The 17,144-nt window shown below is 32.8% G+C and overlaps 2 protein-coding genes across 2 annotated transcripts in view; one reads left to right on the top strand and one right to left on the bottom strand.

The window, feature by feature from the left end:
* The window catches only part of LOC117173502 (probable tubulin polyglutamylase TTLL1), a 491,055-nt gene that overhangs the window by 192,537 nt on the left and 281,374 nt on the right, over positions 1–17,144 (top strand). The window contains exon 4 of the mRNA XM_033362118.1: positions 15,890–16,068. Coding sequence (XP_033218009.1) covers positions 15,890–16,068 — 179 coding nt within the window. The remainder of the gene's footprint in view (positions 1–15,889; positions 16,069–17,144) is intronic.
* LOC117173503 overlaps positions 1–17,144 on the bottom strand; it is a 131,075-nt gene that overhangs the window by 83,341 nt on the left and 30,590 nt on the right. The window contains exon 2 of the mRNA XM_033362119.1: positions 14,812–14,930. Within this exon, the coding sequence (XP_033218010.1) occupies positions 14,812–14,930 (119 nt within the window). The remainder of the gene's footprint in view (positions 1–14,811; positions 14,931–17,144) is intronic.

Raw genomic sequence — 17,144 nt, 5'->3', positions numbered from 1 at the left:
CGCACTTTTCTGAAGGATTAAAAAAACTTGAAAAGCGATTGACCAAGTGTATAGAGCTCTAAGGAGATTATGTTGAAAAATAAAAAAAATTTACCCAAAAAATATTGTTTTTATACTTCATTCTAAGGACTTATTGAACTACCCTCGTAGTATCTAATAAATTTAATTATTCAACAAAAATTAGTAAGTATGCATTAAAATTCAATATTATAAATTTGTATGAAATATTAATAAGATTAATATTATCGATTTATTTTTAAAGATAAATTAAGTAAATTAACTTTTCGGTTAAAAATCTATATTTTTTTAAAGTTAAAAATATAACTGTTTTGAAGAAAACTCATCCTATTCACCTGAAAATTCAATAGTTTGGTTAAATTTTTTGTTTAATTTCTTGACTGAAAAATGTTTTTTGATTTACATTTGAAATATTTTCTTCAAATTCGTCTATTTGGTTCGAAAATATATCTTTTTATTATAAATTTCATCTTTCTTGAGCAAAAATGCAACTGTGATTGAGAATTAACCTGTTTCGGTTGAGGCTTCAGCAGTTTGATTGGAAATTCTTTTTTTTCAAATATAATTCGTGTGCTTTAAATATGTAAATAAAATCTTTTTTGGTTAAAATATCAACTATTATATTTTTTTATCAGAATTATACTTTTTTCGTTAACATTAATATTATTTTGTTAAAAGAAAAATTTAATTTATAATTAAAATGACAAATTTTCGAAACAAAATGACGAACTTTGAACAAATTAGTTGAAAAATTAATTAAAACAGATTTTTCAGTCAATAAAATTTTCAATTAAATAATAAAATTTGTAACCAAAAAATAATTTAAATTGTTTCAATACATTTTTCAATTTATGTATTAACTTGAATTAAGATGGTTTCTTATTCAAAATGTACTACCAAACAGTTTAATTTTCAAGTGAATCGATAATATTAGTCTATAATATTAAATTTTAATGCATACTTACTAATTTTATTAAAAAGTTAAATTTATGAGTTATTATTAAATTACTTACCTAAGCAGTGGGCAAAATCTGAGGTAAGTATTAGAGGTTTCAATAAACTACTTTAAACAACTTTTTTATATTAAATAATTAAACGGTAATCAAAATCTATTTTTGCTTCTTAATGTATTCTGTGATCAAATCTAAGTAAATTGTGCCATTTTATTTTGATAAACCCTATTGGATTTTTCTTGTCCTACTTTTGGCTTATTTGGTGTTCCACTCAAGGATATGTTCCACAATTCGTGTCCCACTAATGGGCGATTTGACTAGCTTTAGAAATATCCATTTACATTAACTTTCTATAAAATTACTAATGTAAGGTTTGTTCTAATCAATCAAATAATGTCTGAGCCACTTAATATAACGGTTTTTGTACACAAAATGCCAATTCCCCATTTTAAAATGGTGTTTATGTGGATTAGCTTTTCCTAACTGTCCCAGTAATGGTCAGTTTACCTTATAACGAGATTTGTGTGAATAAGAAAAAATTCTGGACCATACTGCAAACTTCCACAATCTGCGTGAACACTGGTGGATATAACCTCTCGTTTTCTGCGACTGTCGATGAACTTCTATAAGCTGAGGTGTCTCAATTCTTTGATTTCTTGTCTCTTAAATTATCTTAAGCAAGAAATGTAAAACTCCGTTTAAAATAATATACAATCTGATCAACTTTATACTATAATGTACAAAATTATGTTTTAAATCCTATCTCTGTCAAATTCCTCGACTGTCATGTAAACTCTAGGGCAACTCTTTCAAATATTGGTAACCTTAAGAGTATTTCTTAAAGAAGATCGCTTAGTTCTTAAAATAATTTTACATAAGAATTACTCGATTTTTTTTCTGCGCCTCAGTTTTTAAATATTAGTTGACTTTATTCTAAATTTCATGAATAGTTTTCTATTATTTCTTCAGTCATTGAAACATTTGAAGACTTTTTTCTCTGTCCAAAATTCTTCAAATAATCGCCTAAATTTTGAATGACTACATTTTTTCGTGTATGTTTCTTATTTAAATTGAAAAATAGATATGATGTTAAATCCTTCCTGTAATTAAAAACTGGAAATACAATGTAGATGAATGTGGTGACGAAAGTCAATGACAACTTCCAGACAATCGTTTTTTTGTTGTGTGATGATAAACGATGTGGAAAGGTATTAAAAATTATGGCGTTTCGAAACGTAACTCACCATTGATATTTACGTTAAAACAGACTGACGGAGTTAAAACCAATAACAGAAAATTGATTGTGTTATAAGTGATCGTATAAATGTACAGAAAAGAAAATGATCCAAAGATGATTGTATAAAAATCCATGATTTGGAGTGTTTTTTAAGTAGCCTGTAGATATGGAGTGTTGGTTATGATCAAAGGTTTACATTCAGAGGTTATAACTATCAGGAAGTGAAGTAAATAAAGAAGAAAGAAATAAAAACGTTGACATGAAGCTAAACTAAAAGTGTGAAATAGAAACCAATAAACATTACTCGATATGTTGGAATTTCTTAAAAATTAAAAAACATTATCGTCTTCGATTGGAGCAAACACTCCAAATTCATTTTAGATAAACGAGCACTGGCAAATCTGTATAAGACGGTGTACGCGGTTCAGGGGCGGTCAACGCAATGGGAAGTAGACGGCCGCGTACTATTATGATTATATTTAGTTCTCAGACCAATTGTACGCGCGCTTATGTCGACAGCGGGTGGGCGGGGCAAGGGAAGGTTGACTTTTGAAATCGAAAGCGTTGACGGTTGACTGGTCCTGGAATTCGAAAACTGTCATGTGCGACTGACAACCTGAAAAAGATGTGTTTGTAAATTTTAATTTGCGTATTACCATACGAAAGAATTAGTGCAAAATTATGGAAATATGATATAAAAGACATTAAAAAATGGGTATCTATCACCGCCTACTTCCCATTGCGTTGACTGCTCCTGATGCAGTTTTTGAGATCAGGGTCGTGTGAATAGGGATTGAGTAAAAATATGTTTTTTTAAATATTATTAACAATATGGTATATAAAAATCGTCAGTATGCCGGAAAAAAAGAAAATGGTAAAAATGTTATTATATCATTAAGAACAATTTGTCATTAAGGAAAAATCTAGCATAAATAGTAAATTATCATCGCTGAAGATTCGTTCAAAGGTCCAAATCAGAAACAGGATTAATACTTTTAATCCTTTCCTCTTCAATAAAAACCATCTCAGAAAAAGAGCGTATGTAACAGTTAGGTACCTCATGTAATACTTGAATATAATCCCATATTATAAGATTAAAATCACCTGAATGTTTTTGTGTTAAATATCACAACAACAAATAGGATTTTGAATCACATTATAATGGACTAATATGCCAATAACAATAATATTATTAATAATATTTTCATTAACAAAAGCGTTAGGATAATTATTGCACAATAAATGCTTTCTGACTATATTCAAGTTGTTGGAATGAAACATAGAATCAGATAAGAGAATAGCCATACGAACTAGATTTTTAACAACACCAACCTTGTGTTAGACAAGTTGGTTTGATAAAAAATTGATAAATATGCCTGAATATGTGAATATATCTCGTTTATTATCACACAATGAAAAAACAATGATCTGAAAGTTATCTTTGACTCTTTTCCATACATACCTATTAACATTGTCAATAATTTTATACTCCTTATAATGTTTATTGTAAAAACCTCTAGAATTATTTTTTTTTCTCAGTTTCTTTACTCCTTTTCGTATCACTAAGTTTTTTGCTGGGTTACCTTAGCGCGTGCCTAACTCTTGGTTTATCTTCCTCATAAGTCAACTCACCATTATCTTGGTCGTTGCGGTTTACCCCTATTCAGCGTACTCTCGCCTTACACTTCCTTATCATTATGCAGCCTAACTTTACTTATAAATCTATCCTTTCTTTCCTTTTTATAAATTTATTTCTTCCTCTATTTCCCTACCATCCTTCATTTTGCCCTTAATTATTTTTCATTATTTCTGCTGACATCTCATTTTAAATTTTAATGCATTTCTTTCACGTCCCTCTAGGCACTTGGCCAACCTGTTTGCATTCCTATTTCACGCATTTCTTTTTTAAAAGACACTGCAGTCAATTTCCTTTCAACCTTTTGCGGTACCGAACTCAGTTGAGTTTCTATTTCATATCTAATCCGTAAAAATTCTAGAAGCCAGCAGTGACTTAATTCAAAATCCATTTTTATTCCTAAATCTAATAGAATGTCTGTACTTAGTAATCCCTCTGACCTTAATTTCGATACTAACCTTAATAATAAGTTTTTTTTAGATCGGTCATCTTTATTGGGATTAGTATTTAGTCAGTGAATTTAATTTCCTCACCATTTTCCACTATTACTTTTTGAAACTTATTTTATACTTTTACAATCGAAGATTTGAAATGTCTCTATTGATTCACTGCCAATATGTAAACCAGTCATACCCATATCGACGAGCACCCTATATAAATAATCTCTAAACTCCTTTTTAATATAAAATCCAGTTTTGTCGAGTTGCTTTAGTCTGAATCTCACTTCTCGGGCAGTAATTTTGCCTTTGTAGATATTTTATTCAATAACCACCTCACCTGTTTCCCTGTTTTAAAGAAGCCTAGATTTCCTTCTCGAAGTAATAGGGCATATTGAACGTTTCAATGTGCGTTTTCTCTCTCTTTTAATCTTGCTCACATGTCAGTATTCGCTTCTAACCTCTGATTACTGCTTTTATTTTGCCTTGATTTTTAATTGCTAGCTTTGGAATTTCTTCCTGCTGGAAACTTTATTGCGGGTTAACCCGTTAACGGCCGAATTATTTTCACCCACTTCTTATTCAAAATAACAACTGTTTTGGAGTGTATCAGGGTCTCAGATGATATAAAAAAACGCCATAATTCTCAATCCACTCAAAACCACCCTTAAGGCCGACAACCATCCTTAATTTAGAAAATGAAGTTGGAGAACTCTTGATAGAAATATTTGCACTTAAAGTATTTCAGAACATCCACAGCAGTCACTCCAACGAGTGAAAAAACTTTGCATGTATTTGAGAAGTTGTATTTTTAGAGTTGTATTTTTATCCCTTAGTACAAAAAGCATAGAAAACTTTTTTTCTCATTGGAAAAAAATCAAACGTTTGAGATCGAAAATTATTGTTCGTTAATGTACTGAAACTCCCATGCGGTGGGCTCTGGAAACTACGAATATGTAGGCTAATTTCAGTCATACGTAAAAGCAAAATATTAATTTCACTATATATCCATTCAAATGAGGGGTGATGTTCCGGTGAAGGGTTGGTATAAGGGATGTTCCTGTAAGTTGACGCGAGTATTATGGTTTTCACATCTGAATCTCACATCTGAATCTCGCATCAGTATTTTCAAGAGCCTTCTAAAAACCTTTCTAAAAACCTCTACTTCTACCTTCTTTTACGACCTCTAAAATTTGTGTTACGTTATCCATTATGCCCACTTCTGTCTGTTCTAGATCGTTTTTATTGTTTTGGCTTTAATTTTAAGTGCTAACGTCGTTATTGCTATTTTGAAAAGTTGTAGGCTCCGGAACTTATGAACATGGATCTTTAAAGTAAGCAATTCTTATGCAGCAGCAACGAGGATGTCATATACTGTTGCTTTTTCTACCCTAGAAGGTAAGCAAGAGTAAGAAATTTATACGAGATGATGTCGTACAACACTGTTTCTTGGAGTCCTGCACCTCACCGCAAATGATCTTACGCGGTAGACGAGTAGACTGACCCTGACGCTAGTCAGTCGGAATCTTGTTGAGTTGGCTGTCAAATGAAGCTTTCATATATCCAAAGCAGCCCATTGTAAGAACTACAAGATGGACTTAAAAAGCCTTGGTACAGGCTGCTAAGCTCGAAAAGAAGTGCTTAAGTGAAAGAAGTGCCTCGATAAAGTAAGGAAAAGAAGTCCCTTAGAGGTGACTCAGGGAGTAGGTGTAAACTTTTCAGCACAGCTACACTTTTGTATACACTTTAAGATGTCCATTATTACTGCAAATATTAACCGAATTTCAGAAAACTTTTTTCACTTTCTTCGAATTATATGAATAAACTAAATTCTGGCAAACAAAACTGAATCAAGCCATGCATTCAAATTTAAGTTTTTACACCCGGCTGCGGTGCATCTGGCTATATTTTCGTATGTACTTCGGAATTTCTATTATTACTGGAAATATTAAACGATTTTAATTAATCTTTTTCTCCATTTCTTTAAATTATATGAATAAACTAAGTCTGCTAATTTGAATTGAATCAAGCCATGCTTTTACCAATTCAGTTTCTGTAACCAGCATATTCGATTTGCTCCGGCGTGTCTTCCTCGTGGCATTTGACAAAGGTCCATAGGCAGACGACGAAAGTGCTTAAACAGCTAACACTGAGCAACACGGATATTGTTCTTTCCTTTTTGATTAATAAACTGAATTTAAACAACTTTTTTAAACCAGCTCTTGTCAGCAAATAAAATAACATTTAGATGAAGCATGCAAAAAATCAGAAAAAAATTTTCAACCGTGCTGCCAGAAACCTGCATCTCGTTTTATAACTAATACATCTTCTTAAACTAGCGAGCTGCGCGGATAGCGCGTGACAAAAATGTGCCTGAGTTTCAGGCAGATTTTCTATCTTAAAATTATGCTAGAGTTTGAAAATTATATATACGTGAGATGTGATATATTTTAGGTCCAGATTTAGGAATTTCTCTGAGTTATTCTGTGGAGTTTTTTTGTTTATAGTTTAAAATATTTGTGGACGATAAAAGCTGTAGAATTTTTTTATGAAGATAAATTGGAAATGCTATTTTTACCCACAAAGGCAGGATATAGTATGTTTGACGCTTAAATGCTCAAACTATAAAAACTCGTTTGGACTTATTTAAGTTTTTTTTTAAGTTGAGAATTGTAATTTAGCGATTGTGAATTCTCTATTGAAAACAGCTGTTAGGGTAATATTGTAGGGCTATCAACAAGAAACGTTTTTCTTTTGACTTTTATTCAACGACAACGACAAGGACACAAACAACGGCAAACAAAAAGACACCATGAAAAATCAGTCTTTTCGGATTTAGGGGGTCTTGAAACGTTAATGTATAAAGAAATCCACGATAGTTAATTTTCACATAAAACGAATACTTTCTCATTATAATGAGAATGTAAAAAGATATCGGTGCGCAAGTCGGAATGGTAGAGATAAAGGTACTAGGAGGGGAAAAGGAGGGAAAAAGATGATGTTTTAATGAAATTATGAATTGCGTAGAGGTAAGAAGTTATGGCCGAAAAGAATATGTAGAAAGCAAGCAATGGAAGAATCGAAGAAAATTGGATGTGGTGGAAGAGGAAAAAAATGCCTGATCAAGCGAAAGGTATGGACTAAGAGGGATAAAGATGATAAGGTAAGGATTGAAATAGATAGAATATAGGGAAACGAAAAAGTATGGATTTAAGACGACGAAGTAGAACAATTGGGATATAACAGGAAATGAGAAGTGAATGAAGGGGGATAATGGTAGCGAAAATGAGAAATGAGGTTTTAAAATGACAGGAGAATTTACATGAAAGGAAAAAGGAGAGAAATGAAAAAGAAAGATATGAGAGAAGCGTTCTGGTACGTAATAGATGCAAACAGTCAGAAAAGGATCACTTAAAAGGGAAAGAAATGGGTGGCATGGTGTTAGGTACTATGAGGAAATTGACAGAGGATAAGGGTGAACTGAGTGCATGGACCAGGAAAAAATGGGGAGAGGTGCAGGGCAGAGAAAAGTGGTCTACATAAGGTATTCGAAACACAAGGAAACGTATTAGGAGGCTACAAGGCTTCTGGACCTTTTGGGAGCGGTGGGATAGTTTACTTGTAACGGAAATACCAAGGGATATGATAAAGATAAACTTATGGATAGAGCGCGGTAGGGAAAATAATTAAGGAATGGAGAGAAGGAAATTAAAAATGGCCACATTGAGGGCAGATAAGTTAGAAAATTCAAAGGGAAATAGAAAACGAGAGGTTGGGAGTATGAAAAGAAAGAGTAGGAACTGCTGGAAAAAACTGAAAGGGTTTATTGATAAGGAAAGGGAGAGGTGAGGCCAAAAGGAAATAGAGTAGAAGTTAAAAGATATTAGTGGGACATTTAATGCAGAAAGAATAAATAGAGTATGACAGAGGCTATAAGAAAATAGGTTCTATTTTCTTTTTTTTTCTTTATTATTTATTTTATAGGACTAAATTGTGAAATGGGGAATCAACAAAAAAAGGATAGAGTATAAGATAATTTCAAGGGAGACAAGACCAAAGAAGAAACAAAGATATTTTGAAAAGATACAGAAAGCATTAAAGAAAAAGAAGGAATAGGGTAAAGGGCGAGAAAAGAAAAGGGATAGTGGAAGGCGGAGACAGCGAAGACGAGATTAGTTGGAAAAAGGTGAATGATGATATGGCAAGGCTGAAAATTGTGGACGATGGCTTACAAAATGGAGTACTGGAATATGGAGCAATAGGGATGAAAGACAAGATGTTGAGACCTCAGGAATGGAAGGCAGCATTGGTAGTACTATTTATGAAGAAAGGAGAGAATAAACGGGTGAAGGAATGTAGAGGTATCATAGTTATGTTAATGGAATATAAAGCTTACGCGAAAGGGCTTCCTTCTAGGTTGAGAAAGAAAGGTAAATAAAAAGGGATGTGTCCTTAACAAACAAACGGGTTTTAGGAAAATGATGGGGATCACAGATAACATCTACGTTCTCAACTATCTAGTAAATAGGAATCAAGGTAGGAAGAAAGGGGAACTAAAAGAGATATTTGTCAAGACTAAGATAAGAGTGAAGGTAAACGAATTGAAAAAAAAGAAATTCTGAACACTCAAGAGAGGATGCTCGTTGAGCTCACTTATATTTCATAATCTACTGGTAAACATAGAGGAAAGGGAAGAGAGGGTACTATATTGGGCAGATCCTGGTGTATTCACAAGCATATGCAGATGAGGTAGCACTTATCGCGGATGATAAAAGCGGGATGATATTAGTTATAAGAATATTTTAAGAGTATATGAGAGTCAAGCTATAGAGTGAAAAATTGGGAATGGAAAGAGGATAAGAGAGTGGAAAGTCTCTAAAGGAGATTTTTGTGATCAAACATGGGTGTGAGTTCGAGCTGCCCATGTTATACGCTGAGAAGAGAAAAGGGGACGAGAGAAAATGGTCTTCAAGTAACTACAAATATACTGGAATTTTTAGGAGAATCTAAGAAGGGTAAAGGGAAGTTGTTTTACAAGACCATGTAGGCATTGGATAAATGAAAAAGAGAATCTATGTAGTCCAATTTTTTAGATTGGTAGTGGTAAGAGGAAACGTGAAAAAATTGTAATCTTCATCCACTCAAAGTCATGGAAAAACAATAAAAATCAAAAAAACATTCACTTCATAGGACGTTCTCGCATAATTGCGATAAAGAACAAATTATCTGCGTTCACTAATAGAACATCTTAACAGAAAGATTTTACCTACGTATTTGAACGCAATAAAGACAGATGCAATTTGGACACGGTGTGGTTCACACTGGAGAAATAAAGGGCAAGAAATAATCCTGAAATGCAGCTAACAAACATCACAGTTTCAGACGTTTCAGTGGTCTTAAAAAGGGTAAGTGACTGGAAAGCTCGAGATCCGGATATGGTTCACATGTTGGTGAAAGTACGTGACTAGCCAGCATCATGCGTTCGCAAGGTGTTTTCAGAAAATCGTTGAACATCCAGATCTGATGCTAGGCTTTATGCTTCAGGATACTACTTATACATTACCTAAAAACCAGACGCTGAAAATCAAAATAAATTTTGACCGATAGCGTGTCTTCCAACAATTTATATATGTCTTACAGATGTCATTGCAGATAACGTATATTCTTATTGTAACGAGAGTGATATTCTTACAGAAAAGCAAAAAGGATGTTGTAAAAACTCGCGAGGCAGTCAAGATCTAGTGAACTATAGTTATTTTAAGCGTTGACTCTCGTAAACAAAACACAAAATGGCATGTCTCATGAGTTCAGAATAAATGATAATGAGGATTGTCATCAAGTAATAAAGCAGTTTTCTAGTGATATCTACATGAATTTCAGACTAGACAAATGCAGAACAGTGCTTTTAACAATATATGGGCCATATCAATATCTGAGTATTCTTTAATCTAAGGGTATTCAGCATAGATAGTTAAGACAAGCCTAAAAACTGCCTTCACTACGAGACTCACATTGATTATGAAGAGTTTTCTCAACTCGGCAAACAAAATCAGAGTACTCAAAACCGATGCCATCTCTTTACATACGTACTCGTTCGGGCTTATCAAATAGTCTAATACCGACCTTGACACGTTAAACAGAATCGTCCGCGTAGAAATTACGAAGCACTGAATACACCATATTAATTCAGCGATTGAAAGGGTAGTTCTACCACGGCATATAGAGGTTAGGGGCATTGTAGACATCAAAAAACTGTGTAGGTCACAAGTTATACAATTGAAAAGCTATTTTAACAGCAAGCGAGATGTTGCGCTTTACAGCACAATTTGTAAATCGGAAGTTGACTACACGCCCTTGAATTCGTCCTTAAATGAGGCCTTGAATATCAGAGCAGAAACTATACAGGGATTCGAATTACAATGGAGACAGAAAGCTATTCAGTGCGAGCCCCCCAAAACATTAGATCAACATGAAGTAAATAGTGAGGCATCCAATATTTGGCTGAGAAAGTGTGTTCTGTATCCAGAAATGGAAGGATTCGGAAAACGAATTTTTAAATTACCATCATTTCAATAAAGTATCTTTAGGAAACGGATCAGCCCCGTGTTATCTATGAACGTTAGGGTAAAAACTGACACGGGGGCAAATACAAATAAAAACACCGAATTTAATAATATACGCGAAAAACTTCTCCAAGAAGACGCAATTTCAGAACTTTAAAACAAAATAAAATGCCCAATAATAAATTGCACGGCTGACAAAATAAAAACCGAAGACTCAATCGACACTTTAGGTTTATGTAACCATGAAAAACCATTAACCATTCAACCGAAAATTGAATCGGAAAAAGATGGTGAAAATAGTGATATTTGTAAACTAGATAAAAGCATATATGCTCTTCAAGAAAAAAAATTCTATTTAACTCACAAGCGATAATAAAATACCTCATTCGACTGACAAACCATTATTTTCCCCCGATGAGGATATTATTCTATGTTTTGACAAATACAAAAAACCGAACATCAAGCATAAGACTAGGTTTTTTAACCTAATTTCCTCTTGCTGCGATACCTCGGCTCACCAACCAGTTCAGTAAGATTGGTATAAAAATAAATTTGAATTGATTCATGAAAAATAGTACCCTCGCCGCAACGTATCCTTTTTAATGTTGAGTCAAATACGGTCGCTCAGACAACATATATTAACAAAATATGACAAGTCTTATTACTACCAAAAACATCCAATTCTAATGGCTCACAGAGAAGAAATAGCCAAGCTAATTGCTTGCAAGGTGCAATGCGTCCTGAGGATAATAACTGCCTGCAACGAAAGACGTGCCAACCTCGACTATGATTCAATTATCGCACGCAAAATAATAGAGATTTAATGTGATAACTAATCACTAAAACATGACAAATAAATTATAGAAAATATCTCGAGAACTGGATTATGTACCGCTTTCTTTTTCACTCCCACTTGCATATTTCTGACACTTAAGTAAATTGCTCTCCTGTTTAAATATGAATCAGTGAAAAATTCACTGATTGAAATCGTAGTTAGACATAACACTGATTAATTAGTGATTTCGGACTTATTCATCAATCAAATCAGTAACACCAGAGTAAATAATGTGAAGCATAACCTCTAAATTTTAAACTCACGCGTTGTTGTTACTCTTACACTCAAGTAGCAAAAAGAATTGCTCAATGAAATTAATTTTTTAATTTTCGGACTGTAGGTCTACTGAATTAACTGCAGGGTAAAAGGAAATCTCTAGAATGTCAGGAATACAGCCGTACACGGAGAGACTTTTTGTTCGAATGAGTAATAAAAATGAATGAGAATTTAGTATAATATCGTACCAAAATAGGAAAAACAGGCTTTGCATATCAAAAATTAATATAGTGGTTTTTGAGCTCGCAAGACTAATATTTTTGTTTAAAAAAATAGAAAGGATGCTACATTAACTTACTATAATAATATATTTTATTTAAAAGAGTGAAAATATCTTTTGAATTTTCCATACAAAGCATATGAGAATCTCAAACGACTATATGAAAAATAACTCGATCCACCAAAAGATTAAGCCTTCAGAAGGAGGAACTTAATACACAAATTAAATACAATTGAATACGAAAACACGCGTACAATTATTATTCTTATTATTATACACCTAACTTATTCACTATATACAGGGTTGGCCATATTCGACGAAAAGACTTCGCAACACTGTAACTTTTGACAGAGATGACAGATCGAGTAATGACGTAGCGCGTTTGAAGCACCAGTGTAAGGAGATTTTTGCCATGGAGCAGTACACTCCACGCGAACGCTCTCAGATTGTTGAAATTTACATTCAACAAAACAAGTCAATTGTAAAGACTCAACGCGCATGGAGAAAAATTAATAAAGTGAAAACTGCGCCTTCTGCAACTCCATTTTATCGTTTGTATGAAAGATTTTCATCAGGTGAGGCACTGACTAATCCCAAGCGTCCAAATAAAAAGCGACCAAGGCGATCGGATGAAAATATCGCACTCGTACGGGCCAGTCTCCAGTCTCCATGCACATTGAGTTTTCACAATTGACTCGTTTTGTTGAATGTAAATTTCAACAATCTGAGAGCATTCGCGTGGAGTGTACTGCTCCATGGCAAAAATCTCCTTAGACTGATGCTTCCGACCGCTACGTCATTACTCGATCTGTCATCTCTGTCAAAAGGTACAGTATTGCCAAATCTTTTCGTCGAATATGGCCAACCCTATACATAATCGCACGCTCAATCGCTATGAAAAGTCGGAACGGCTACAGCGACAATTTAACCTAACTTACTTAAAGCACTAATGCACTCCCCAGAAACAAAAAATATTAGCAAAACTCTCGACAAAGCGATGTCGCTTGACAACTCAGGGCAGTATGACAAATACCTGGTCCCTGTTTCATGAGTGATTTGTTGCTTCAGGCATTTTGTTAATAAACAGATGAAACATTTCGTCACTTTCAATGATAAAATTGATTTTTATAAAATACATTTTTTAGGAGGAACCGATAGTATTCTTGTATGAATCACAATATCTAATTTGATATCTCAGTAACTTAGTGAAAAAGACTTAGTGAATAATGATTTCATAATTTTCTATGCGTCTCAGGTTTCTTTCAACTTCATATTGACAATTTTAATTTCGAAAATACGTTTTCGAGATTATGATATTTACTCTTTTCTAACTAAAATTATTTTTCGAAAACTGATTTTAAAAAATATCATTTTATCGTAGTGTTAATTCTTAAAATGAAGATTCATAATATTTTGTATTTATAATAATACTTTGTCGTCTTCGTGTTTGAAATCCTCGGATGATAATATTAAACTTCGATACTACAATACGAATAAGTATAATAAAACTTTCGTTTTCCTTATTTTGGAACGATATTATACTAAATTCTAATTCATTTTTTAAGTTTATTCCAACAAAAGGTCTCTCAGTGTATAACTTTGGCATTAGTACTTTGATTACGCAAAAGACGCCAGGGTATTTTAAGGCATAAAAGATTATTTAAACTGAAATATCTTGTCTTCGGGAAAGTGTCAAAGTTCGGTTCCGCCTTTTAAAAAATCTTGGTAGTAATAGGGTTAGGTCCTGTAAGTGGCGCTTCAGTTCGTCAGTTAACCTTTAAGCGGTGCGAGGTGAAAGTGCGTACAGTGACATAAAAACCCTTGTGTGAAAACCGCGTGTGTATTTTTACAAGTTAATGAACATTAATCATTTTGTTTTATTTCATATTTTCTGAAATTTATATGAGCAACATAAAGTTCTCATGTGATTCTGGACTATTTTTATACAATAAATATGCAGTACCATTCAATATCCTGCTTTTTCTATGGAATTACCTGCATGAAACACTGTAAAATATTCTCGTTTTTCATGTCTTCAAATTATTCAACTTTTTAAAGCCGCCGCCAATAGTCCCATATTTTTTTAAGGTAATTGTCTAAGCTTTGAACCCCTCCAAGGATTAAAAAAAATTGATTTGTTGCAAAATTATGAATTTTTTAATAAGTATTGATTGTTTTCTAAATTTTTCCCAAATTTCCATTTTTATTTAAAAATTTGTTTAACGATTGGCGTTAACAACAATAGGATCATGTAGTAGATACCACAAAACATTACCCTTAATTTTACTCTATTTTTTGAAAGCCAGAAACAGTTCCTAATTCAGCCACCCCTATCCTGACTCTCTTCTTCATATCTTTTTCACAATTTTAACTTTTACAGTACCTCTGGTTGACTGCACACCCAGAGCACCATCAAAGGTTTATGTTAATTGCATCATGTTGAGGCTAGAGGATGAGTTTAACAGGTCGCGTTAATTCCTGAAGCTCTTTCCCTGGGCAAACACAAATTATGTTGCACGCAGATATGTTACTAATTTCAAGCTATTATTACATTTTTTACTAATAATAGTTTAAGACACTAGTTCTTTGGACATCTTGAGCATCAGGATAGATAAATTCTATTAAGTTTGTCTTACCTGATTAAATTGTAGTCTCATTAGTGTTATCTCGATTCGAATACTATCAGCATGTGTCTCAACATCCTCGAGCTTTTGGTTCTTATTCTTTACTTTTCTTGTCAACTGTCCACTCGCATCTGGACAAGAATAAACCATGTTTAATATTAACCCTGCACCTATTCTTAATTTTTAATAAATACCTATTTTTATAATAGAAATTTAAAACGGGTTATTTAAGCGACAGCAGCAGAAAAATATGTATTTTAAATTAAGAAGGCTAAAAATTAGATAGCATTTTAAGGCATCATGTCAATAAAAATACATGTTCAGCAGCCATGACAGTTTACATGATCGTGATATCATACTCAGAGAATAGCAATATCGCAAATGATGCTTGTTTGCTCAAAACAAATTATAACGTGTAGCATGAAATGAATGCCCCGTACGATATTTTGTGACAATTTCATGTCCTGATTATGATTTAATTGTCATATCAGAGTTCTACATGGACAATAAGTAATCTAATATCTCTCGGATTATTTTCAGTTCCAAGAAAGGGACACGAAGTGTACATTTGAAGCCTCGACAGAGATAACGTTGAAACATACAAAATCTGTTTTTTTTTGTAATCTTTATTCAATGTATAGAAATATGTTGATATACTTGATTGCATATGTGTTGCAATTTCTTTAATCACATATATACTGAATGACATGTAAAAGTCTTCCTTCTTTGTTTAACGTGTGAGTATATATTAATATACTTGGTTATATGTCACAGTTTGTGTAATGGCAAATTGAAACTTATAATTCCCTTTTTTTATTGCTTCGAGGCAATGTCGTATTTTGTGGTTGTAGTTGATTATAGTTAAATGAAGGCGATTTTACGGTTAATTTCTAGTAATTTCGAATGGTTGCTTCGGATTAAAACTGATTGCATGTGATTTAAAAGTGACTGCTTGGGGATGTTATATGACTTAAAAGTAATAACAATACAGTTTGTCCCTTAATTGCAGCTTATTTTTCTATTGAACAATAACCATTTTGGCCAGAAAAAGATATAAAAATGTTTTATATATTTATTTGATATTTTTTAGAATTATCAACCATTTTCCGAATCATTATGAATTGACACGAAAAGATCTTCTAGTGAAAAATATTAAGAGATATCGGAAGGATTTAGAACGAGAAGGAAGCCCTATTGCTGAAAGAATGGACGGACCAGGAAAATATCTTTATTTAGACTTTATACCAATTACTTTTGTATTACCAGCAGGTATATTATCTTTCTTACAAGTTACTGTTTGCTAACAACTATACTACTATAAAATATACTTACTGCTGCATCGGCAGATTGATAAACCAGGCTCCCTACGAAAAAAACTCATATTAGGTAAAAAATGCTACCAGAAATTTGACAGCGGATTCTTCTACTTATACCATGTAGAGCAAAGGCCTATATGTTTTCAAGAGTGGTTTCGGAAGCACTGTGTGTGTAAACGATCATCAAACATATCAAGAAATTTTACGAAAAGAAATAAAAACCATCCGAAAGTTCCATTATTTAAATATTCAATTACTACTGCAATAATTAATTAATAGGTTTCAGAAATTCTGAAAATAAGTAACTTAGCACACAATAATCGGGTTATTGTCCTCTACGGGAGTTGCGCTATCAAGTACACTTAGCGGAAAAACTATTTTTTATTATTAAAGTGCGGAACAAGAGGATATGTTTTTTCGTCATAGACAATTGGAATAACTTTGCCAATTTTTAATTACTGGAATCGGGATAAAATTCATTCGATATGTACTATTTATCTACATATTTAAAAAGAATTGTTTTGTTTCACGAGGAGAAGGGGGGGGGGATATTTTTTTTCTTTCAACTACTGCTACTACCATTTTCAACCTATAAAGCTGAAATTTATATCAAGTATAGAATAAGGGCTTTATTTTTTATAAATATTCCGAGAGAAATAAATTATTATTTTGTTGTTTATTATGGTGACTGATTATGAAAGATGGATAACTTCGTATGTGGCGACGGAGTGGAAAAAAGTAATGTAGAAACTATTTTAGTACAATTTTATTTATTCACATCAATTTAGTCGATCTCAGTTTTCAAAAATCAACTATAAACTTTCTTCCATCGTTTTCATGATAACGGATCGTCTAGTGAAGGTAAACTACTACTAAAATTATAAATTATTTGACATATTTATACTTTTTAAATATTTTTTTCTTCGTCCTTTTTAATGTTGACATAGGGTATGTTTTTACCCTGAAGAAGATACACATTGATTTCTAATATCCATAATCTATTATTGTTTTATTACAGTATCACTAATG

Source organism: Belonocnema kinseyi, chromosome 5 (genome assembly GCF_010883055.1).
Source record: "Belonocnema kinseyi isolate 2016_QV_RU_SX_M_011 chromosome 5, B_treatae_v1, whole genome shotgun sequence".
Lineage (NCBI taxonomy): Eukaryota > Metazoa > Arthropoda > Insecta > Hymenoptera > Cynipidae > Belonocnema > Belonocnema kinseyi.
The sequence above is the reverse complement of the archived record's forward strand: the minus strand, read 5'-3'. Positions and strand labels throughout refer to the sequence as shown.